We start from the raw sequence: 26,109 nt of genomic DNA on the forward strand, positions 1-26,109 counted from the left end.
AGTCCAATCCCCCCTGCAATCCACCCCAATTCACTCACCTCACCCCAATACACTCCAACTCACCCCATCCAATCCTCCCAACCCACACCGATCTAATCTGCCCCACTTCAATTTGGCCCTCTCCAATCCGAAACAATCTGCCCCACTCAAATCCACCTCATCCAATCTGCCCCACTTTAATCCAAAACAATCTGCCTCACTCCAATCTACCCCACTGCAATCCAAAACAATCTGTCCCACTTGTATCCACCCCACTCCGATCTCCCTCACTCCAAACCAAAACAATCTGCCCCACTCCAATCTGCTCCACTACAGTCTGCCTCACTCCAATCAGAAACAATATACTGCACTCCAATTTGCCCCATTACAATCTGCTCCACTTCAGTCAAAACACTACACCCCACTCAAATCTGCCTCACTCCAATCTGCCCCACTTTAATCCAAAACAATCTGCTCCACTCAAATCTACCCCACTGCAGTCCAAAACAATCTGTCCCACTCAAATACACCCCATTCAAATCTCCCGCACTCCAAAACCTAAACAATCTGCCCACTACAGTCTACCCCACTCCAATCCAAAACATTATACCCTGTTCCAACTCACCCCACTCCAATTTGCCACACTTCAGTCCAAAACAATACACCCCACTCCAATCAGTCCACCTCACCCCAATCCAATTTACCCCAATTCATCCCAATTCACCCCACTCAAATCTACTTAACTCCCATCCAATCTACCCCATAACAACACAATCCACCTCACTCCAATCCACCCTAATACAATGTGCCCCACTCCAAACTGCCCCACTCCAATCCAAAACAATCTGCCCCACTTTAGTCTGCCCCAGTCCAATCCCAAAAAATCTGTCCCACTCAAATCTGCCCCACTCCAATCCAAAGCATTTTTCCCCGCTCCAATCTCCCCACTCAAATCTGCTCCACTCCAATTCAAAACATTATACCCTGCTCCAACTCACCCCACTCAAATTTGTCAAACTTCAGTCCAAAACAATACACCTCACTCCAATCAGTCCACCTCACCCCAATCCAATTTATCCCAATTCATCCCAATTTACCCACTCAATATGCCCCACTCAATCCAAAACAATCTGCCTCACTTCAATCCTAAACAACCTACTCCAATCCATTCTGATCTGCCCCGCTCCAAACTGTCCCAATTTAATCCAAAACAATCTGCCCCACTCCAACCTGCCCCACTACACCCTGCCCCACTCCAATCCCAAACAATCCACTCCAATCCAAAACAATCTACCCCACTTCAGTTCACACTACTCCAATCAAATCCACCTCACCCCAATCCAATCCACCCCACCCCATTCCAATTCACCCCACACCAATCCACCACAATCCATCCCACTACAATCCAGTCCACCCCACACCAATCCAATCTACCCAATCCAGCCTAATCCAATCTACCCCACTCCAATCCAGTACACCTCACCCCAATTCAATCCTTCCCACCCACCCTAATCTACTCCAGTCCAATCCACCCCACGCTAGTCTGATCAATCTCACTCCAATCCACCACACAATCTACTCCAGTCCAATCCACCCCATCCCAGTCCGATCTATCCCACTCCAATCCACCCCACTCCTATCCATCCCAACCCATTCCAATACAACCCACCCACTCCAATCAATGCATCCCAATCCACCCACTCCAATCCACCCCACTCCAATCATGTCCACACTACCCAATCCACCTTCCCTTACCCCAGTCCACCCACACCACCCCAATACATCCCACTCAGTAAAATCCACTGTAGTCCACCCCACTCCAGTCCAATTCAGTCTACATTCATCCACCCTACGCCCCAATCCAATCCATCCCACTCCAATCCACCACACCCCATTTCAATCCACTCCACTCAAACCCACCTCACTCTATTCCAACCCACCCACTCCCTCACTCCAGTCCACCATACTCTACTCCGATCCACCCCACCCAATTTCAATCCAATCCAATCCACCCCACCCAATCGCAGTTCAGTCCACCCCACTCCAATACAATCCATCCACCCCATTCCAATCTAGTCCACTTCACTCCAATCCAATCCACTCCAATCCAATCCACCCCATTCCAGTCCAATCCACCCCACTTCAATACAGTGAATCCAATCCACCCCATTACAGTCAATCCACCCCACTCCAGTCCAATCCAATTTACCCCACTTCATTCCAGTCCAATCCACCCCACCCCAATGCAATCCACCAGACCCCAACCCTAACACTCTAATCCAACTCACCCACCCCAGTCCAATCTAATTCACCCAAGCAAATTCACCCCAATTCAGTCCATCTAATCCCATTCCAATCCACCAGACACCAATCCAATCCATCCTATTCCACTCAATCCACCCCACTCTACCCCAATCCAATCCACCCCACTCTACCCCAATCTAATCCACCTAAACTACCTTAATCCAATCCAACCCACTCCAACCTATTTCACCCCACTCCACCCCACTCTACAACACTCTCTGCCATGGAACCACTGAACTCTACTCCCTTCTACTCAACTCTATGACACTCTACTCCCCCACTCCATTCCACACCAATACCTTTTAGTCATGCTGAACAGCATCCAGTCTGGAGTACAACATGGCAAAACACATTGCCAAAGCTAAGAGCTCTTGTATAGGCCTGTGCTTGTTCTTTTTTAATTATTGTGTTAGATTATCCTGTAATCTTTATTTATTTAACGCAGTGTACTACTCATTGTGCAGAACTGTACCAAAACACTGCCTTCTAGTTTTAAAGGGGAGTGAGAAAAAGAGTCAGTGGCTTAAGTGCACAATGTGTGACCAGGAGGCCTGGGTTCAAATCCCAGATTCCCTGCATGACTAAATTGTGTGATGTAAGTCACTTCAATTAACTTTATGTCTAATTTACTTGATAGTAATATTGAAAGCACTTTCAAGTAATTCAGTTTAAGATGGACTGTGTACAAAAACCCACTTGTATGCTTTATTAACTTGTAATGTGCCAGCATTCACAACGATAATTGGCCATGATGTAAGAGACACCAAATAATTGGTTCACTTTGTCACTCCTAGTTTGTCAAGAGGGAAGGTAAAGGAATGTTTTAAAGTTCCTGTAAAGAAACGCTCACTTCAAATAAATGTTAATGCAATGTTGTGATCTAATATACTAAATTGAAACACTACTATATATTTTTAAAAGGTCTTCTTGCTGTATGCCAAAAAGAGGTTACATGGCATGATGGTAGCCAGGCATGTAGCAAGATATTCCATCATACATTTACAGAACAGTGCTGGGCTACATACATTTATGAAGAGTTATCACACAATTTTTAAAACTTTCTGTGTAACAAATTGACTAATAATAAACTGCCCATCCCCATCCTCCTGTCAGTCACTGATGCCTTAACTATCAGTGTAGGGAAGCAGAGCAATGCACCCTGGGTGCTTAAAATAAAGCGTTCTAGTGGTAAAATCCAGCAGTGCATTGGCAATAGGTGCCCTTAGACCAATGTCTTGTGTAGTTACCTAAGTTTGGCAAGAACATCTAGTACATAGAAACCACGAGTGTCTGTGTCTGCAGTGGATTACAGGGGAAGTGTATTATCCTTGGTGCAGTCTTTAAAGCCCTCCACCAAAATATCCCACTCCTGTGCAATAAAATATCTTCTCAGACCACTCATTCCTCCCTGTGTAACAGGGTGCTCTCAGATCCAAACCAAGAGAGCGAAACCTTGGTCCAACCTACCGTAGTCGAAGGAAGAGGATCCTTCCAGTGCAGTGTAATATTGCATTTTACTAGAAGATGAGCCAGGTCAAGGAATTTGGTGGAGGGTTCTGCAAACTTAGGGTGTGGGGATATCCCAAGTGGGACCATTTTGGGGGAATTTGTTAGTACACGGTCCATCTCGGTTGATAGCACCTCGAGAACTCTTTGGCAGTATGAAAGAGTGTGGGGTAGGACCAAAGCATCTGAAGTAAATTGACATCTAGCTTCATACCGTAAGGACAAATGCAGCTGCGGCTCCCTGCTACATGTTGGTGATTTGGGCAGTTGTAAGGGAGGCTCAGCTCAGAATATTAAATTGAATATTCTTAAACCCGAAGCTGCAGGATACTTTATGGGGATATTCCTATATTTTAGTCATGTCGGCATCTTGCAGAGATTTGGCTGGTCAATCTCACAGGTAGTAATGTTTCCCAAACTGTATGCCATAGGTTTTAAAATGTTTAGAAACACAATCAAAATTTTGGTATTGCTTTCTCTCCAAGAAAGATTTGGTAAATTTGGAAAGGGCGGATGCCCTTGACACCATGCTCAAGGGCATTATTTTACTATTGAACAAGGACATAATATGCCACTTAAATGTAGCATTCCTAGAGGCAATCACATAAAGAACATAGTCAATAAATATGTAGAAAACAGTAAATAAATGCACTGATAAAGTAGTCTTGTGGGGCCTCTCTTTGGATGCGTCGGTACAATAGACTTTTGTCCTGACTTTAGGCCATTTGCCCTGAATTTTTTACAGTCCTGTCCAGAATTTGCCTCCATGCCAGGTGGTCACCCTAGCATCTGGTGCGCCGGTCTGTGATGTACTCCCCTCCAATCTGTTGGGCTGGGGCGGGGAAAGAGAATGCATTGAGGTTGGGCTGTGCGTAAAACATGAGGCAGTAATCCAGCTCACTGTTGGGGAATGAGTGTGCTGCGGTTGACATCCAGAGAACTACACGGTTTCATAGTAGCGACATTTTGCGAGAGCTGAGATCTCATTACTAAGCAACTATTTAATCAGGAAGGATGCTATTCTGGTGGTTTGTTATCCTGTTGGGCATCATGGAGGGCAGAAAATCCAAGTCAAAGCTGCATCATATTGAGCCACAAAATGACGTTATTTAGGCGGAGAGTCATCACATTTCCTGTGCTGATTTGCAGTCCCAGAAGAAGGACGTTGAAGATTCTGCAATATCAGAGCCCAGGGAAAAGGACTTTAAAGAACAAGATGAAGATCCTGAGCAGAATCAGAAATGAAAATATGTGCAGGGACCACAATTGCCTGATTTATTGGTTCACATTAGGGAACACTGGGTTTTGAAGTACAAGGTAAACTAGTGCAAGGCTTTTAGTCACAAACAATAATGATAATTCAAATGAATTGCCTCTCCATGTTGTAGTTAATGACATTCTGTTTTTGGGTTTGGAGTGGAAAGATCCAGATAATGCTTTCTTTACCAAAAGATATTTGATTAAGGACTTTGATAAGGACTTTTCACAGACTCCATAAATAAGCACAATTCTGCCTTCTATTGCTTCAACATCTCATCTGGCTTTGGAAGATGTCATTATTTCTGATGTGGTGGTTAAGAAGGTAAAGGCAATGCTGAAAAGGTCAAATGAGGCCTCCAGTTTGGTGCTAAGAATGAATCCTAATGCAGCTTATGCCACCTAGGTTTTGCTCAAGGACTTTCAGACATTATATGATTGCATTCAATAAATCAGGACCCCACCAGTATTTTGGCAAATATGGAGTTGATGTCCAAGTTCCTATATGAAGCATGTTTTGATAGCCTGTTGGCAGCCACGTCTGGAGCCCTGGTAGCTGGTCATAGGTTACTTTGGATGAAATCCTGGACACTGGTCTCCAGTCAGAGAAACATTATTCTAAAGCTGAATGCGTACTTGACCAGAACCTTTTCGTAACAAACTAGATGAGATGGTGTATAAGGCAGCAGAGGAGAAAAAGGTTTTCATACCTTTTAAACTGGCTTCTGGGAAAAAATTGCTCATGTTTAAAAAATCTTCTCAAACTTTCCAAGATAAATGCCACTTTCCATTTCATGTCCAGGCCTGTGGTCGGGGGCACATTTAGAAACAAAACCCAACCAAATATCCCAGAGCAGTTGTACAAAAGTGCCCCTTTTGGCATGGTTACTTCCCCCCCCCCCCACACACACACACATTTTGGCTGAAATAGATGCTGACTTGACTTAGAGTGTGCTGGGACCCTGCTAATCAGGCCCCAGTACCAGTGTTCTTTCCCTAAACTGCACCATTGTTTCCACGATTGGCACACCCCTTGAACACAGCTAAGTCCCTTGTAAAAGGCACCAGTGGTACCAAGGGCTCTGTGGCCAGGGAGGGTCCCAAAGGGCTGTATTATTCCACCCTAAGGGACCCCTCACCAAACACATGCACACTGCCATTGCAGCTTGTGTGTGATGGTGTGGGGGGAAGGCAAAGTTCACATTACATCCCTCTCTGGGTGCCATAACTAGCAACTAGTGCCTGTGGCATAGGTAAGTCACCCCTCTATCAGGCCCTAAGGCTGGGTGCACTATACCACAGGTGAGGGCCTAGCTGCATGAGCAATATACCCCCACAGTGTCTAAGTCAATTCTTAGACACAGTAAGTGCAGTGTGGCCATATTAAGTACATGGGCTGGGAGTCTGTCATTACGAACTCCCCAGTTCCAGGATGGCTTCACTGAAGACTGGGAATTGTTGTAAAATGCACACAGAGGACATCTTAGAGATGCCTCCTGTATTTTACCCAACCCTTTAGTGTAGGGCTGACTGTTCTGTGCCAGCCTGCCACAAACAGACAAGTTTCAGACCCCATGGGGTGAGAGCCTTTGTGCTCCATGGGGTCAGGACCAAAGCCTGCTTTGGGTGGAGGTGCTTCACACCTCCTCCCTGCAAGAACTGCAACACTTGGTGGTAAGCCTCAAAGCTTCAGGCCTCCTTTTACAATGCCCCAGGGCACTCCAGTTAGTGAAGATGCCATCCACCCCCGGAGAAAACCCCATTATTAGCAGCAGGTCCAGTGGGAAAATTAGGAAAAACAAGGAGGAGTAACTACTGCAGCTGGTACCACCCCTAACATGTCCAGAGCTGAAGTGACCCCCTCCTTGATGAATCCTCCATCTTGCTTTGGAGGAGAATGACCAATAGGGATAGGAATGTGCCCTCATCCCCAAAGGGAGTGGGCACAGGAAGGGTGTAGCCACCATCAGGGACAGTAGCCATCGGCTACCGCCCCCTGATCCCTGTAACGCCCCTAAATCTAGTATTTAGAGGCACCCCTGAACCTTGCTCTTCAGATTGCTGGTGACATCAAGAAGAAGAAGGACTAATGAGCCGACCCCAGCAGCGAAGACTCCAGATGACAACTGACTTGGCCTCAGCCCTACCGGACTGTCTTCAGCTTCAAATACTCCTGCTACAAAAAGGTGATGCATCCTGTAGGACCAGCGACCTCTACAAATCCCCAGAGGACTGACTGCCCAGCAGAGGACCAAGAACTCCTGAGGGCAGTAGCCATGTCCAGAAGAAAACTTCCAAAAGGAATCCAGAGCCTCCCAGGATCTGCAAGTCCTGCTCACTCTGCACCTGACGCCCACAGAGCATGTCCAGGTGGTCCATCAGTCCAGAGGAGGTCCACAAGTGATTCCAACCTAGAGTCCACCTTGGGTTGACCCTTCCTGGACAATACAATGATGCCTGCAGCCTAACTCCGGAGGACTCCCCTATCCACAACAGGATCTGACAAAGGTTCCCAATGCCTCAAAGTACCCCTGCACTCGCTGACCCCTGGCCTTGGGGATTCCAACTGATGGTCCAGCAATGTCCAGCAGGCTCTTCCCCTGCCTGTTCAGCCTTTGGTTTTCCACAACTGACTCCCTGGACACAGCCTGTAGCACCTTTGTGACCCCTGGGGTCCCCCATTGAAAATCATTGGGTGCCTCATGCTTTGTATGCACCAGGCCGCCCCTCTGCCGCTGATGGTGTGGGTTTGGTGCTGACCTGTGGCCCCCCTGGTGCTCATCTAAAGCCCCCAGGTCTGTGCCCTGAAGTCATGGGCACTTACCTGCAAGCAGTTCTTTTCCGAGTGCCCCAGCCCTCAAAGGATTCCATTGAAAACCTGACACCCACTTAGACCTCTGCACCCAGCCAGCCCCTTGTTGCTGTTGGTGCACTTTTGGGGTCAACTTGAACTTTGAGCTGTGGACATCCTAATCCCCGAAAACTGGGAATGTAGGTCAAGTACTTACTTGTTAACTGTGCTAACACTTTTCCTCCCGTAGGACTGCATTGGTTCCTATGAGAAATTGCAGTCGACTTTTGAAATTGAAAAGTGTTACTTACATTTGAACTGTTTTATCTGCAAAACCTAAGCAAAGTGAATTTGATACATAAGCTTGATACAAACTTACAACTGTGCTTACCTGCAACAAGATCCTTTTGGTTCTAGAAATAAAGTAATAAAATATATGTTTGCTATATAAAAACATTGGCTCGGAGTTTGTCATAGAGTGTGTGCCTCATTTCTTGACTGTGTATGTACAACAAATGCTTAGCGCTACCTTCTGATAAGCCTAACTGCTCGACCACACTACTACGAAAGAGAGCATTAGTATTATCTACTTTAGCCTCTGTTAAGCCTCCAGGGATCCACTGGACTCTCTGCACACTATACCTCATTTTGGCATAGTATATACAAAGTCAGCCTCCTACAGCAGTTTAAAAAATGACTATCTGGAAGTTGAGACAAGATTAAGACTTTTTATCACCAATAGGAAGCATGTGTCTCAAACAAATGGATTCTCGAAGATTTAAGCGGTGGATAGCAGATTCCTTTTTCCCAAGAACCTTCCCAAAGACATTTCAAATCTACCTTATGGCCAAAAGGAGATTCAAGTGATCAAGCAATGTCTTCGAGAGTTCAATCTCTTTTGGAAAAGACGACAGTCATTCCGGTTCAGAAGGAACAAAGACAAGGATGTCATTTTGGTTCTGTTTTTAGTTCCCAAGCATGATTGGGAACTAAGACCTGCTCTGTTTTTGAGAAGGTTGAACACGTGTTTCGGTGGAGACACACAAAATGATTTCCCTACAGGCGATCATTTTACTTAGTAGTGTCTAGAATAAGGACATCATGTTTTGCAGGTTGGAGTCTCGTTTACGCCGCCGCCTAAAGATGGAATTGCCTCATCTTGGAACTAGGAAATCAAGGGCCAGATTTACAAGGCCCTTGCGCCCCTTAGCGCCACATTTGTGGCAAAAATTTTGCTGCAAATGTGACGCTAATGGGTCACTACCTTAGCGCCATATTTACAAGGTGGCGCAAACTAGGTTTGCGCCACATTGTAAACCCTTTGCACCACATCATGCATAATATATGCATGAGATATGTAAAGGGGGTGTTCCCTCATTAGAGGGTTGCTAAAAATGGCGCAATGGAACCTACAAGTTTCCATTGCTCCATTTCTAGCGCCATTTTTAACGCCTGCTTAAAGCAGGCATTAAGATGATGCTTCCTTTGATTTCAAAGGGCCTCTTTAACACTATACTGGATTAGCATCATTTTTTTTTTATGCTTATCCAGTATAGTGTTACAATAGCGCCAAAAGAATGACGTTATTGCTCCTAACATGCGCCAAGGTGTGCCGTGTTGTAAATACAGCGCTACAATAGTAGCATTAGGGGACGCAAGGGGGCCACAAAAAGAGTGACGCATCACTAGTACATGATGGCCCCAAGTGTCCACCTGGCTCTTTAAAACAGCATTGAAGACTCTACTCTTTAAACAGGTATAAAACATGTAAATTAGCCTGTCTGTGGCACTTAAACTTGTCTAGCCCCAAGAAGCTTCAAAGATCATGCACTCAATAAATAACCTAACTAAATAAATGAATGAAGTAACCCCTGGCTTCTGCTTCTACTCAGTAAAATGTGTCGAAGTTATGAAGAAGTGCATTTTTCCAACCACTCGACATTCCCCAAAATGCAGGACTTTGAACCAAAGCACACAGAAGTCCAAGTGCCTCCCACCTCTAGATTACTTGCACCTGTGAGTCACTGGACTGCTCTCAGGTGGGGCTGCACCACTGCCGTGCTGCTGACAACTTATTCCTTTAATAAATAGCTCTGCCGTATGTTAATGGACAGTCATTAAATGCCAGGATTATTGTCTTTGCCAGTGCTTGCTTATCTGTTGCAAGCAGTGCTTAATTTGTAAATAAAGAGGTGCTGGTGCTCAAAGCCCTTCCCTTAAACACGAGGCTGCTGTAATTAAATCTACCAGCACTGAATACTGAGGCAGCGTAATCCTGAAGCCATCTCGGGCCTCTTCAATCCATTTACGGCCACCCCTGCCTCTTCAGCTCATCCTGCAACTTTCTACTTTCTCCCTTTATGACCCTTTTTAGCTTTTCCTTCTTCAGTCTTTCCCATATGTGTCTTTTGCTCGCAGCAAATGCTTGAGGCAGAAAATAAGTGCCGGTGCTCAGCATCCTGTGTTGCACGTGCACAAATTAAACTATGTCAGTTGTCCCCATTGACAAATTGTGTCAATAGAAGACGAAGGAGAAGAAAAATCCCCTAATTTGAATATGGAAATTTGGAGTGTGTTGTAGGTTCGGCCACGAACAGGTGACATAAATCACGCGAAACCTCGTAATAATGTAAATCCCAGGAAGATGTCTGTCGATTCGCAAACATGAGCAGATGAGTTAGGCCTGTTTACCTGGTAAACACTTGCCCTGTTTCCACCTTAGCTCAGGACAGGCTTTTCACAGAAGCAAAGTGGTCGAAAAGTTTTACAAATATTTTAAATAAAGTTTGCGTACAGATGACTCTCTGTTTGAGATGTTGTGATTCCTTTTAGATGTAAATTGTTCCTTGCAAAGGCACAAACTTGTGACGTGGGTTGGTAACATGTTTCGCGTTTGCGCAACTTATGAACAGATAAATGTTAATTTAATGCAAGGAGCGTTTTTCCAGACTAATTTGTACTATTTTGTGTAACTTGTAGAAAAAAGAGCCGTACACCTGAATAGCGAAGCGTTTCCTACAATCAGTTGTGTCTTACTCCTGGTTTAGCTGTGGCTTCCTCAAGCCCTCCTTGCGGTGCTCTGGGCTACCTCTTGGCACGCACAGCCTGGCATTGGCTAGCAAGTTTCAGGTGGAGATTGGCATTACTGGGTATTTGGAGACTGGGTACAGATTTTAATGGTCATTCAAAAGTTGGCAACTTTACATTAGCTGGGAACTGAGAGAACCACTCTCCATCCATATGAGCAGGCCCAGGCCCAGCTCTCCCCGTGCTGCTTCATCGCTCCTGCTCCCTCCTTCTCCCTGCTTCATCCTGGTTCATGTGTGTCTTCTTGCTTCATCCTGGTTCATGTGTGTCTTCTTGCTTCATCCTGGTTCATGTGTGTCTTCTTGCTTCATCCTTGTTCATGTGTGCGTTCTCCGTTCTTTATCCTGGTTTTTGGGTGCCTTCTCCTTCCTTTATCCTGGTTTGTGTGTGCCTTCTTCTTGCGTTATCCTGGCTTTTGTGTGCCTTCTCCCTGCTTCTTCCTGGTTCACGCGTGCCTTCTCCTTGCTTTATCCTGGTTTTTGTGTGCCTTCTCCTTGCTTCATCCTGGTTTTTGTGTGCCTTCTCCCTGCTTCTTCCTGGTTTATGTGTGCCTTCTCCCTGCTTCTTCCTGGTTTTTGTGTGTCGGTAAACATCCTTTTTTACGACTTTTTTATTACGAAAGTCGTGGTTAACGAAAGCGTAACAACGCTTTTTTTAACCACGACTTCGTAATTTTGTACCTTCACTACGTATGTTCTGAACAACGAACATGCGTGGTTAAGGTACAAAGAAGGGAGTTGGCAAAGGTAAGTGGTGGGTTTAGGTTGTGGGGTGGGGTTGGGGGGGGGCGTTTTTGGTTTTGGGGAGGGGGTGGGGGTTAGGGGGTTTTAGGTTTTGGGGTGGGGTTGGGGGGGTGGGGCATTTTTGGTTTTGGGGAGGGGGTGGGGGGTTAGGGGGTTTTAGGTTTGGGGAGTGGGTGGGGGTCAGGGGGTTTTAGGTTTTAGGGTGGGGTTGGGGGGTGGGGCGTTTTTGGTTTTGGGGAGTGGGTGGGGTGTCAGGGGGTTTTAGGTTTTGGGGTGGGGTTGGGGGGGTGGGGCGTTTTTGGTTTTGGGGAGTGGGTGGGGGGTCAGGGGGTTTTAGGTTTTGGGGTGGGGTTGGGGGGGTGGGGTGAGGGATGTAGGGTGAATTGTGCCTATTGCTAATGATTTTATCAGGAATGCCTTTACAACGAAATATCGTTGTTAAGGCATTCGTGGTAAAATCATTAGTAGTAAGGACGAGGTCGGTGTTCCGACCTCGTTGTTAAGGTTAGTAGTTGTTTTTAATTCGGTGTTCTGTCATATAATCTTGTGTGTCTTCTTCTTGCTCTATCCTGGTTTTTGTGTGCCTTCTCCCTGCTTCTTCCTGGTTTTTGTGTGCCTTCTCCTTGCTTTATCCTGGTTTTTGTGTGCCTTCTCCTTGCTTTATTCTGTTTTTTGACTGCCTTCTTGCTTTTCCCTCTTTTTTTGTGCCTTCTCCTTGCTTTCCTCTTCCCACTCGATCATGCCACCCATTATTTCCTGCCTCTTGCCTAGCCCCTCCCACCACCTCCCAGTGCCCCTCCCAGGACCTACCTAATAGAGGCCACAGCACGACCCCATTGATCAGGCCCAAGGCCCAACCCTCCCTGTGCTGCTGCATCTCTCTTGCTCCTGTATTCTTCTTGCTTTTTCAGCACCTTGAGGCCCTCATGGGTGATCTGTTGCACCTAATCCTTGATGGATTGATTGATATGATGTTCCCATTCACAGGAGCCCATATTTGCTTCCTCTTTCAGTAGAGTCTCTGGTTCTTTTAAAGGGGCCATCTAGTGAATGATGTCACTATAGGTTTTACAACTCAATCACACACTATCAAACAGACAGTAGTTCTGGTACTCTTATTGGTGGCGTTTGTTAAGGGTATTCAATTGGGTAAGAGGACAGATTTGATTATTTTCACAAAATTGGACCGTCCATGGAACGTCTTTTCCATATGACACTAAAAGAGGCTACTAGTAATAGACATCTCTTTAACTTTTCACAATTGTAAAAGACATTAAAAGCTCCTGTCTGTTGAAGATCATGGGATCAGATCAGCATTCAGATTATTTGTGTTTTTATGGGGTATATTTATTTCAAATAACATCAGTTTTTTCATATGATTGCTGTTAGAAATGGGGTCTCTAGTTGGCAGTGGTTTGCTCCCTGTCCAAGTAGGGACGGTCACTCTAGTCAGGGTAAGGGGCCACACATAAGATAACCCCTGCTCATCCCCTTGGTAGCTTGGGATGAGCAATCAGGCTTACCTCAGGGGCAATGTGTAAAGCATTTATACACATACACAGTAACACAGTAGTCCACACCAGTTTAGAAAAATAGTCAATATTTATCAGAATAAAACAAGACCAAAATGAAAAAAAATAACAACCACAAGCAAAGATACACATTTTTAAAGATTAAGGCCCAGATTTATGGGGGCCCAGCACCACTCCAACGCCACATTAGCACCATTTTTGTGACGCTAATGTGATGTTGGAAGGCCAAAAACGCAGCGCCATAGTTACAAAGTGGCGTAATGCTTGCATTGCACCACTTTGTAACCCCTTTCACCACATTATGCCTGCACCAGGCACAAAGTATGCAAGGGGAAACGGGTGAGGTGTTGGTTCCTTACTGCTACTGGGAGGTAAGGCATCCGTTCCTTACTGCTAGGCAGGGGAGGTGAGTCATCGGTTCCTTATGGTTGCAGGAGACATGATGCGGCACTGGTGGCGAGGCATTGGTTTCTTACCGACAGGCGGAGTCAATGATTTCAGCAGGTCAAGATGTGTTGCATCGACTTTGCGGTGTTGCGATCACACCACGGGACCACGGGTGTTGCGGCAGAGTTGGGTGCCCCGGAAGTCAGGAACACGGCACTCAGGACTCACATTGTGGAGGGACTTCGGAGATGCTGCAGCAGAGTCGGGCCAGCAGTGACAGTCGCGGTCATTGCACTCAGCAGGGACCATGGCTCCAATGCAGGCAGCGGCAGAGAGGCAGACAGCGGCGCCGGTTCCGTAGTCACTCTGGAGACGCTGCACTTGGAGCCTGATTTATGAAAAGTTAGTGCCGCCTTTGCGTAATTTTTTGCAAAAGGGGCGCAAACTTACAATATATTATTATATTTTGTAAGTTTGCGCCGCTTTTTTTTCATAAAATGGTGCAAAGGCAGAAAGACAGTCACCCACGCCCTGGTCAGCAGCCGACTGGACTACGGCAACGCACTCTATACAGGAACCACGGACAAACTACAAACGAAAATGCAACGTATCCAAAACGCCTCCACTCGACTCATCCTCGACGTCCCACGCCACGACCACATCTCTGCCCACCTCGGAGACCTACACTGGCTACCCGTATCAAAGAGGATTACCTTCAATTTACTCACCCACGCACACAAAGCCCGCCACAACACAGGCCCGGTCTACCTCAACAACAGACTCACCTTCCACACTCCCATCCGCCAGCTCCGCTCCACCAGCCTTGCACTCGCCTCCGTCCCCCACATTCACTGCACCATCGCTGGTGGAAGATCCTTCTCTCACCCCGCCGGCAAAACCTGAAACTCCCGACCACTCCACCTACGCCAGACACAGGACCTCCTGACCTTCAGGAAACACCTCAAACCATGGCTTTTCGTACAGTAGCTTCCCCCCCCAGCGCCTTCAGACCCTGACGGGTGAGTAGGGCACTTTATAACTTACATGATTGATTGATTGATTGATTGAACTTTTCATAAATCAGGCTCTTGGCTTCTTCTTGGTTTCACTAGAACTCACTCCAAATGGCCCAGGAACTGGATTTGGGACCACTTGGTAAGTCAGGACTCTCAGCAAGAAATCCCAGGCACTGGCAGATGAAGTCTTTGATGTCCCTCAGACCTTTAAAAAGAGGTAAGCTGAGTCCAAGCGCTTGGAGAACCTTGGAAAGCAGGATGTAGAAAGCAAAGCTCAGTCCTTTTAACTTCCAGGACAGAAGCAGCAAGCCAGCACAGAAGAGCAAGAGGCAGAGTGGCCATCCCTCCTACAGCATCCAGCTCTTCTTCCTGGTAGAATGTCCTCAGTCCAAAAGTGTTCTGAAGTTGTGGCCTCAGAGGCCCAATATCTATACTCATTTCTTCCTCTGAAGTAGGCAAACTTAAAAATAAAGTATTTGTGGTGTGCAAGACCCTGCCTTTCCTGCCCTGGCCCCAGACACACTCTAGGGGGATGGAGACTGCTTTGTGTAAGGACAGTCCAACCCTATTCAGGTGCAAGTGTCAGCTCCTCCCACCACTCTAGCCCAGGAAGACCCATCATTATATGCAGGGCACACCGCAGCTCCCTCTGTCTGACTGCCTAGAGTGAATTCACAGCCCAACTGTCATCCTGACCAAGACGCGTATACCATAGCCAGGCAGAGACACAGAGTGATTAAGCAAGAAAATGTCCACTTTTTAAGTGTCATTTTCAAACTTGGAATTTAAAAAACATCTTCACCAAAAGACGTATTTTTAAATTGAGTTCATAAGCCCCAAACTCCATATCTCTAGCTGGTCCCAATGGGAAATTACACTTGAAAATTATTTCTCGGCAATCCCCATGTTAACCTACGGTAGAGATAGGCCTTGCAATAGTGAAAAATGAATTTAGCAGTATTTTACTATCAGGGCATGTAAAACACACCAGTACATGTTCTACCTTTTAAATATACTGCACCCTGCCCATGGGGCTGCCTTGAGCCTACCCTAGGGGTGCCATACATGTAGTAAAAGGGAAGGTTTGGGTACACTTGCCAGGTCAGATTGGCAGTTTACAACTGCCCACAGACACTGCAATGGGAGGTCTGAGACATGTTTATAGAGCTACTCATGTGGGTGGCACAATCAGTGCTACAGGCCCACTAGTAGCATGTGATTTACAGGCCCTGGGCACCTCTAGTGCACTTTACTAGGGACTTACTAGTAAATCAGATATGAAAATTAATGGATAAACCAATCAACAATACAATTTACACAGAGAGCACTTGCACTTTAGCGCTGTTCAGCAGTGGTAAAGTGCACAGAGTCCTAAGGCCAGGAAAAATGAAATTCAGCACAGGATCAAAACAGTATTTCAGAAGCAAAACGTTTGGTGATAACCCTGCAAAAAGGGCCATTTCCAATAATTGCTTAAGCTAAACATAGGAGTCACCAAGTGGGGCCATTGCACTGTATGTTGAGAAAGCATCTGACACAATCTTATGGGAAGTTTGATTTTATTTGAAGAATTAATCTCATATTTGTTCTTTTTTCAAATATGTAATCCAAGCTCTTTGTTGCAGTCTTAAAGCTAGATTAAAGGTCATTTCTCCTTCAAATTGTTCTGCCATTGATTTTTCTTGGGAACTTTCTACAGGACTATGCTCCAGTAAGAGAAATTGAATTAAAAATGTGTTTATTATGATTACATCATAATATAGGTGAAAGATCATACACTATTTAAATAGTACCATCAAAAATGTCAATATCTCTCAGTAGATTGTAAAATGCAATGGTTTACTTTGTTGATTGTGCAAGTAAATGCTGAATAATGAAGATATGTTTTGGCACAATGTTATTATAAGTACTTGGGTATTTTATTTGGTAATAAATGCAGTGATACATTTTATATTAATGATGCATCCATTACCTCTCAGCGTAAAGGAAAATAGGTGTATTTGACTTTGAGGGACAGGATGTGTTGCAATAAATGTTGTGTCTACTTTATTGTAATGACTGGTAGTATTCACAATGCAGAGAAAAGGCTTCAACTGCGGTGCCAAGCATTAAATGAAAAACAAAATATTAAATCTAGTTTAGCTTTTTGAGCACACAGATGAAACTTCACTGCAACAAAAAGTTGTGTTTATTACTTTCCAAATGAGTTGGCCACAATGCCATTTGTTGGAAGGTGGGTCATTAGTTGGGTGGCCTGCACAAGTAATGGGTCCGCACACGACCACCACTGAGAACCAAACACCGCATTGTAGCGCTTGACTCTCATAGGGTAGCGTTGCAGAGCAGTCCAAGGGTTACTCAAGGGAGGTGGTGTGGGCAGTAATCCACATTCACGAGCACGCAAGCATGAAACTCAATAAATGGTCTTACAGTCTGTGTGTTTTCTTCAGTAAAAGTACATTTATTACACGCACACTACTCACTATTATGCAACAATTTACAAATATACACACTGATGGAATTACTCTTGGATGACATTGTGTAATCACTCATGCCTCCCCCAATGAGACATATAATCCAACAACCCACCGGGCAAAACAATCCCTGGTATCCCAAAGCAATACTTGACTGTAATTTGGAGTGAAAGCCCCTAGATCTGGCAAATAAGTACATCTACATTGCGAACAGATGATTGTCAGTCTCATTATTCAAATCAACCTCATCAAGGAACATGTAGAAACATGTTTAAATAATTTAAAGGCTAGGATTAATTTTGAGCTACTTTTACATTACTCTCAGATTACTTCTTAGTTACCCTTGATTAATCTGTTGTAATACCATCCTACACCTCTAGAGAGTACAATCCTACAAGTATAAAACAAAAGTTCCAAGAGGCTTGTGCTTTACATTATGTTGGAACCCTTGGAGGGTTATAATTCTGTTGTCCTACCCAACCTAGGGTGGGGGCAACAACTGTGTATCTGGGGAGACTGCTCTGCTCCTGCAGCTTCCCCCTGTCCATGGTCACTTGGTTCGTGGTGACCCCATCTTCCTGGGGCCACCACGAGCTGAGCAACAATTTCAGACATACGTTGGGCTTCACAAGGCCTTCTGGGACATATGCATGTGTGATGGGAGGCTTTCTCTCTGTGCCAGGGAGAGCCACTTTGCTTTAAGTTATGCTGCCTCGCGCCACGTTCTTATTTGTCTGGGGGTGTCCAGCCCTACCCGGACACCCCCTGCATGGCTGCTTCATTGGAGGGCAGTGCGGGGAGCCCACCCCCGGCTGCCCTCATTTTGGGGGATGTCCGGTTCCAACTGGACACCCCGTCAAGTTTCCTGTTCATTGGAGAGCAGCATGGGAAGCCCATCCCCGGCTGCCCTCTTGCTGGGGGGGTGTCTGGCCCCACAAGGACACCACTTTCAGGTGGTTACAGTTGGGGAGAAGCTCAGGGAGCCCACCCCTGGCTGCTCCCACTAGTTCCCTGCATGGCCAACACCTACAGGAGTTGCTGTGGGGGCCGGCCCTGCACTGGGTGTCTGCCTGCTTCTATGGGCAGACGCAATCGGTTGCGGCCGATAGGCCTGCCACCTGGGGGAGTGAGACGGCACTCCCCCACTCCTCTACACATCATCGGGCCCCGGGATGGCAACCAGGGCACCTCCTCGCCATTCCTGGTAGTGCGACGACGGTCCCCGCCTTCATTTTCCGCGGATGTCTCCAGGGTGGGGTTCGGGGCCCCAGAACGATCTTCGTCTTGGTCTTCCGCTGCTGGCTCTCCCTCAGCCGCAGCCATCTTCGCAGGGGATGCAACAGCGACCTCCGACTGTTCTTTTTGGTGGAGCCCTGGGATGGGGTCCGGGGCCCCCTTCCGACATTTTTGCAGGGGGTACGATGGCTCTTCCCACCTTCCTTCTCTGTGGGGCCCCAGGATGGGGTCCAGGGACCTCCCAGCTCATCTTCAAGGGGGTCCCAACAGTGTCCCCTGGCTTTACTTCTATTTGAGGGCAGCACCCGGCCCTGGCCCACCCGGGAGCATTGACCAGAGCAGCGGCGGAGCCCCAAGTGCTTTGCAGCTTGCTCTGAATTAGGTCAAAGATCACAGACCTTCTCCTCTTGATATTGCGGCCCTCCAAGGGCTGTTTTTGACGATTTTGGTGTTCGTTCACTCCTGGTGACAAGCCCTTGCCACCAGGAGCACTTTCCTTAAGCCTCCTGGACTAGAAGGTCTCTAAATGGTAGGGAGCCAATCCCCACTGACCCCCTGCACCAGCCTTTTCTCTGGGTGCCTTCCTTTTCTTCTGGGCAGCGTGCTCTTCTCGCGCCAGACCATTTTTTCTTCCAAATGGTCCTCGGGCAGAGGGGTAAGGGGGCCAGCTTACCTGGCCCTGGCATGTGCTTCGTTAAGGCCTGATTTCCTTCTTTCCAGTTTCCCATGTCGCCCGTCTTCAGTCCTAGTGTCCAGCAGTGAAGCACAGCCAAGAGAGAGCGCTCTACCCTGTGCAGGACCTTTTAAGTGGGGGCGGAAGTGTCCGGCAGGCCTGCACCTCTGGCCTATCCAGATGTGCCACATAACTTCCTCAGCCCTGTCCCCTCCTTCCTGCAGAGTCTTCTGGGATAGCTCAAAATGGTTTGGTCCAGGAGCTAGTGCTCTGAAACTCAGCCCCTCCTCCCTGACCTTCTTTTGAGGACCCCTCCGCCCATTTCCTGGCAAGGGCTGACAGCTGTCTGATTGATGCAAGGCTCTGCTCAGGCAGCTGGATAGAGCAGTAATTGACCCGAATCCTGAGCTGAGTTAGAGAAAGATGACCCATAAGTTGTACAACTGTGCTTTTGTAACCTACTGGATCATTCTTTTCATACATGTTGCAGTGTACACTGAGGTGTCTCTGGTCTCCGTGGGCCCTAGGGGACCTGAGTTATGCCCTAGGCCACTCTTTCCCATTTACTTTTAATGGAGTGTCCCTACAGTGAAAAGACCATAAGCACACTGACTATCCCTCACATGTGTACACATATCTCGTGAGACCTGCTCCAGGTCACCACCTACTATGCATAGTTCTTTCTGTGCCAGGCTACCTAAGCGCAGTTCTTGGCTGCAAACACCAGGGATCATCCTTGCGCAGCCCTCACATGGGTGCACACATGTGTGCACACATGTTCACGTGTAACGAGCCTGGGGCCTCCTACTCTTGCTGCGTCACAGCAGCCTTTCCATAGCAAGGCAGCACAGGTGGTAAACATGTGCAGTATATTTTACCATGATTTTACTGTGGGTGAGTCCCTGACTAGGAGGCTCACTCACAGTATAAGGTCAAAAACCAGGTGATCAAAAAGCAAAAAATCATGGCAGACCAGATGGTCAAAACCGTCCTCTCACACCATTTTTGAGTCTACCTATGACGTTTTGGCCAGACACCAAGGGCACCACTAACTCCTCTCCCAATGTTACAAGTAGAAATGGGTCATTACTGGGTTAACCGGTAATCCCAGACCCTATTCCCTCCTTGATTCCTCATATTTCCTTGATATTTCACCTGAAGACATCACATGCTTCCTTGTGAAACACCACAGATCCGCAGAGTTACCGCTGCTCATTCGGGATTACCATTGACCATTGATGTAATTTAGGGGAAAAGGGATTGCAACCAGGGATGACTCCTCCATAAAGGTGGAGGAGTGTCGCCCCCCACCAGCAGAGGTAACTGCAAACCTTTTCCCCCAAAACGATAATAAACTGTGTTTTGGGGAAAAGGGGCGGGCCATAGGGGTGATTAGCAATGAGGGGGACTGCTCAGCACTCCCCCCCACTGCGCATGAATGTTTGGCCGGGCGTCTCGGGCTGGCCAAACACACATGCACTGAAGGGTCTCTCCAGCCCAGCAACACAGTTGCCAGGCTGGAGAGAGCCTACACAGGCTCCCAGTCTGCCTTGGTGCACCCTCAAGATTGGCCGCAGGGGAGGCTGGGAGCCTGTGTCTGCAGCGAGACGGAGGAGCGGAGCGGCACGTCAAGGAGCGAGGTAAGTGGGGCTTTTAAAATATTTTTTCTAATGTAATGTGTTGGCTCTCCCCCCCGCTCGCCGCCCCACCCCCTCCACGACACGCGGCTGGTCGCAACTGTGACCCCTGGTTTGCCCCATGCGACCCCGCTACTTGTTTTGCGACCCTAGTCTCAGAGGTGGCAACATCAGTGCCAAGAACACTAACGTTACTAGCGTCAAACTCCAATTTCTATTTCTGCTTACTTTTTATTACCTTAATTATGAATACTAATCTATTATTATTAATGTCATAAAAAGTAGAGCAGCAGAATCTGGAAGGGACCTTCACTGGCATCTTAGGTAAGAAGCTTTTCAATGTATGTTATGCATGTGGGTGAGATGGGGTGTGCATGTGTGATCGCATATGTTAGTATGTGTGTGTGAGAAAGTGAGTGAAAAAGTGAGTACGTGTAAGGGTGAGTAGGACCAGAGGGAGTGCAATTATTGTGATGTCATTGGATGAAGGTCATGTGACATCACTTCCTGTGACTTCATTAAGGTCAAAGAGTACATGATGTCAGTACTGCTACCCCTGGCATTTTGGTGAATGGATGCCCATGCCAGACACCACTTTTACAGGGTCTTAGAGGGGTGAGATTTTGGGGCGTCTGGCACCGAGACTCAAACTCTGAGTATTTCAGATCGCTGTTTTGTCTTTTTAGGCTGTTATCCCAAAATATTTCCTGAGACTGACTTTCCTGGGAGTGATCTGATTAATTTCAGTGTAGATGACGTCACCGCCTGCCAGGACGCGTGTTCCAGGAATCCATATTGCCAGTTTTTTACCTACAATGATGACAAGTAAGAACTGTTAAACTTCACAGTGTGATGCCCTGAATATTGTGTTTATATGTATCAGCCCTGCCAAGTGTCACGCATCTTGCATTATTGTAACGCATTTCCGGGCATTTCCCCGAATTACCGCAATGCCTGAGATTGTCACGCAAGTCCTGAAGTGCAGTAAAACCTTCTTGATCAGTTTCTCACTTTGCTATGTAAGCGCAGAGTAGTGTTTACAAAGGCCACAAGGTGGCGCTGGTGTACAACAGGAGGTATAGGATTCTCGATATACCACAATGTGTATATGGTTCCTTCGTCTCTTTCGCTTGATTTTGCTTGCAAGAAAGTGCCACTCATAGTCGTTGAAATGTCACTCATAATTTCACAAAAATTATGAAAATATCACACATAGCAATATGAAACCTTGGCAGCTATGATGTATGCAGCGTTTGTATAGCACACGCTTATTTACAAAACAGTCAGGCATATATAGCATTTGTTAGAAATGGGGTCTTTGGTTGACAGTCAGGTTACCCCCTGTTCAAGCAAGGACCCTCACTCTAGTTAGGATAAAAGAGAATCACCCTCAGCTAACCCCTGCTTACCCCCTTGGTAGCTTGGCAGAGCAGTAGGCTTAACCTCAGAGTGCTGGGCGTAAAGTATTTGTACCAACACACACAGCAACTTAATGAAAACACTACAAAATGACACAACACCAGTTTAGAAAAATAGGAAATATTTATCTAGACAAAACAAGACCAAAACGACAAAAAATCCAACATACACAAGTCAAGTTATGATTTTTTAAAGGTTTAAAATAAAAAGAGTCTTTAGGTAGTTGTAACAACACACTAGCGCTGCTAGCGTGTAAATGTACCTGGTTTGCGTCAAAAATAACCCCGCACGGGCGGTGTGCGTCGAAAGTAACCCTGCACGGCTGTGTGCGTCGAAAACAACTCGGCACGGCGGTGCGCGTTGAAAAAGCCAGCCACACGACGATCCGAAAGTCCTGCGGCGCAGGGTGCGATCTCTCAGCCTCCGTCAGCGATGCTGCGCGTTGTTTCTCCTGCTCCGGGCGTCGGTTTTTCGGTCGCGTTTCCTGCGGCGTCGTTTCTCAGCTGCGGAACCGGCGTCGCGTCGTTTTCTCAGCCGCGATCGGATTCGCGTTGATCTTTTCTCCGCACGGTGCTCGGTGCGTGTATTTTTGTCCTTAGGCTGCCAGCCTCTCCTTTCAGGGTCCCAGGAACTGGAAGGGCACCACAGAGCAGAGTAGGGGTCTCTCCAGAGACTCCAGGTGCTGGCAGGAAGAAGTCTTTGCTATCCCTGAGACTTCAACAACAGGAGGCAAGCTCTACATCAAGCCCTTGGAGATTTCTTCTTCAAGATGGAAGGCACACAAAGTCCAGTCTTTGCCCTCTTACTCTGGCAGAAGCAGCACTGCAGGAAAGCTCCACAAAGCACAGTCACAGGCAGGGCAGCACTTGTTCCTCAGCGATCAGCTCTTCTCCAGGCAGAGGTTCCCCTTGATTCCAGAAGTGTTTCTAAAGTTTGTAAGTTTGGATGCCCTTCTTATACCCATTTTAGTCTTTGAAGTCACCTTCCTTCAAAGGGGACTCACACCTTCTTGTGAAATCCTGCCTTGCCCAGGCAAGGCCTCAGACACACACCAGGGGGCTGGAGACAGCATTGTCAGAGGCAGGCACAGTCCTTTCAGATGAGAGTGACGACTCCACCCCTCCCTCCTAGCAGAGATGGCTAATCAGGAAATGCAGATCACACCCCAGCTCCCTTTGTGTCACTGTCTGGTGTGAGGTGAAAAACAACCCAACTGTCAACTGACCCAGACAGGGAATCCACAAACAAGGCAGAGTCACAGAATGGTTTAAGCAAGAAAATGCTCACTTTCTAAAAGTGGCATTTCCAAACTCACAATCTCAAAATCAACTTTACCAAAAGATGCATTTTTAAATTGTGAGTTCAGGGATCCCAAACTCCACCTGTCCATCTCTTCTCTAGGGGAATCTACACTTTAATCATATTTAAAGGTAGCCCCCATATTATCCTATGAGAGAGACAGACCTTGCAACAGTGAAAACGAAATTGGCAGTATTTCACTGTCAGGACATATAAACCACATTACTATATATCCTACCTTATCCATACACTGCACCCTGCCCTTGGGGCTACCTAGGGCATATCTTAGGGGTGCCTTACATGTAAGGAAAGGGAAGGTTTAGGCCTGGCAAGTGGGTACACTTGCCAAGTCGAATTTACAGTGTAAGAATACACATGCAGACACTGCAGTGGCAGGTCTGAGACATGATTACAGAGCTACTTATGTGGGTGGCACAACCAGTGCTGCAGGCCCACTAGTAGCATTTGATTTACAGGCCCTGGCACCTCTAGTGCACATTACTAGGGACTTACTAGTAATTCAAATATGCCAATCATGGATGAACCACTTACATACAATTTAAACAGGAGCACTTGCACTTTAGCACTGGTTAGCAGTGGTAAAGTGCCCAGAGTAACAAAAACAGCAAAATCAGAGTCCAGCACACATCAACAACCTGGGGAACAGAGGCAAAAAGTTAAGGGAGACCACGCCAAGGATGAAAAGTCTAACACGTGTCCCCCCCAGCTAAAAGTGGGGAGCAACTACCCAACCTCATGGGAGTTCTCATCACTAAGGCGGAAGAACCTGGACAGACCATCAGCATTGGCGTGTTCTGTACCGGGTCGATGTTCCACCGTAAAGTCCATCCCCTGTAGGGAAATGGACCACCTCAACAGTTTTGGGTTCTCACCCCTCATCTGCATTAACCATCTGAGGGGTCTGTGGTCGGTCTGAACTCGGAAGTGAGTCCCAAACAAGTAGGGTCTTAGCTTCTTCAGTGCCCAGACCACAGCAAACGCTTCACGTTCTATGGCACTCCACCTACGTTCCCTGGGTAGTAACCTCCTGCTAATGAAGGCTACGGGTTGATCTAGGCCCTCTTCATTCAGCTGTGAGAGTACTGCTCCAATACCATGCTCTGAGGCGTCTGTCTGTACAACAAACTCCGTGGAGTAGTCAGGTGCCTTCAGCACAGGTGCTGTGCACATGGCAGCCTTCAGGGCATCAAAAGCGTTCTGGCAGGCCTCTGTCCAGATCACTTTCTTGGGTTGCTTCTTAGAAGTCAACTCAGTTAAGGGGGTAACAATGGTACCATATCCCTTAACGAACCTCCTATAGTATCCTGTGAGACCTAAAAAGGCTCTCACTTCAGTCTGGGTCTTGGGAGGCTCCCAAGCCAGAATCGTGTCAATCTTAGGCTGTAGGGGTGCCACCTGGCCACTCCCCACCTGGTGTCCTAAGTACACAACAGAACCCTGCCCTATTTGGCACTTGCTCGCCTTAATAGTGAGGCCTGCCTTCTGCAGGGCCTCTAACACTCTCCAGAGGTGTTGCAGGTGTTCCTCCCATGTGGAACTAAACACAGCAATGTCATCCAGGTAGGCGGCACTGAACTCATCCAGTCCTGCCAACACCTGGTTGACCAACCTCTGAAAGGTGGCAGGGGCATTCTTCATCCCAAAGGGCATCACATTGAAGTGGAAGTGCCCATCGGGGTAGAGAATGCTGACCTCTCCTTTGCCCCTTCAGTTAAGGCAATCTGCCAGTACCCAGATGTTAAATCAAACGTACTGAGGTACTTGGCAGCTCCTAACCGATCAATGAGCTCATCAGCTCGGGGGATGGGGTGTGCGTCAGTCTTGCTGACCGCATTGAGACCCCGGTAGTCCACACAGAACCTAAGTTCTGGAGTGGCACCAGGAGCAGTAGCCTTTGGGACCAAGACCACTGGGCTGGCCCAAGGACTGCTGGAGTGCTCAATAACCCTTAGGGCTAACATTTTGGAGACTTCCTCCTTAATGCAAGCCCTCACCCTGTCAGTCACCCTGTAAACCTTATGTTTAACAGGTGTACTGTCCCCAGTGTCCACATCATGTGTGCACAGGTGTGTGACTCCTGGGATCAGGGAAAACAGTGAGGCGAACTGTCCCAGCACGTGGCGACAGTCCCTCTGCTGTTCCTCAGTCAGGGAGGGGGAGAGGATCACTCCCTCCACAGACCCATCTTTCTCTCCTGCAGACAGGAGGTCAGGAAGAGGCTCACTCTCTTCCTCCACCCCGTCATCTGTCGCTAGGAGCATGGATAGCTCAGTTCGCTCAAAGTGTGGTTTGAGGCGGTTGACATGTAGGACCCTCAAGGGGTTCCTGGGGGATTGCAAGTCTACCAGATAGGTGACCTCGCTCTTTCTTTCCACCACCTCAAAAGGCCCAGTCCACTTATCTTGGAGAGCCCTAGGCTCCACTGGTGCCATGACCCACACTTTTTGTCCAGGCTGAAACTCAACCAGAGTGGCATTCTGGTCGTACCACCGTTTCATGTCCTCCTGGCTTGCTTCCAGGTTCTCCTGAGCGAGACGCCTGAAGCGGGCAGTCTGGTTTCTTAGTGCCAGCATGTAGCTAAATACATCCTGGGGTGGTTTACTAGGAGCTTTCTCCAAAGCCTCCTTCACCAGACTGAGCGGTCCCCTCACAGGGTGGCCATAGATGAGCTCAAAGGGGCTAAAGCCAAGTCCCTTTTGAGGCACCTCCCTGTAAGCGAACAGAAGGCATGGCAAGAGGACGTCCCAC

General features: G+C 47.3%; 1 protein-coding gene across 1 annotated transcript in view; it reads left to right on the forward strand.

The window, feature by feature from the left end:
* The window catches only part of LOC138288344 (coagulation factor XI-like), a 214,565-nt gene that overhangs the window by 79,337 nt on the left and 109,119 nt on the right, over window positions 1-26,109 (forward strand). The window contains exon 5 of the mRNA XM_069229921.1: window positions 21,309-21,447. Within this exon, the coding sequence (XP_069086022.1) occupies window positions 21,309-21,447 (139 nt within the window). The remainder of the gene's footprint in view (window positions 1-21,308; window positions 21,448-26,109) is intronic.

The sequence above is a fragment of the Pleurodeles waltl genome, chromosome 1_1, assembly GCF_031143425.1.
Source record: "Pleurodeles waltl isolate 20211129_DDA chromosome 1_1, aPleWal1.hap1.20221129, whole genome shotgun sequence".
Classification (NCBI taxonomy): Eukaryota; Metazoa; Chordata; class Amphibia; order Caudata; family Salamandridae; genus Pleurodeles; species Pleurodeles waltl.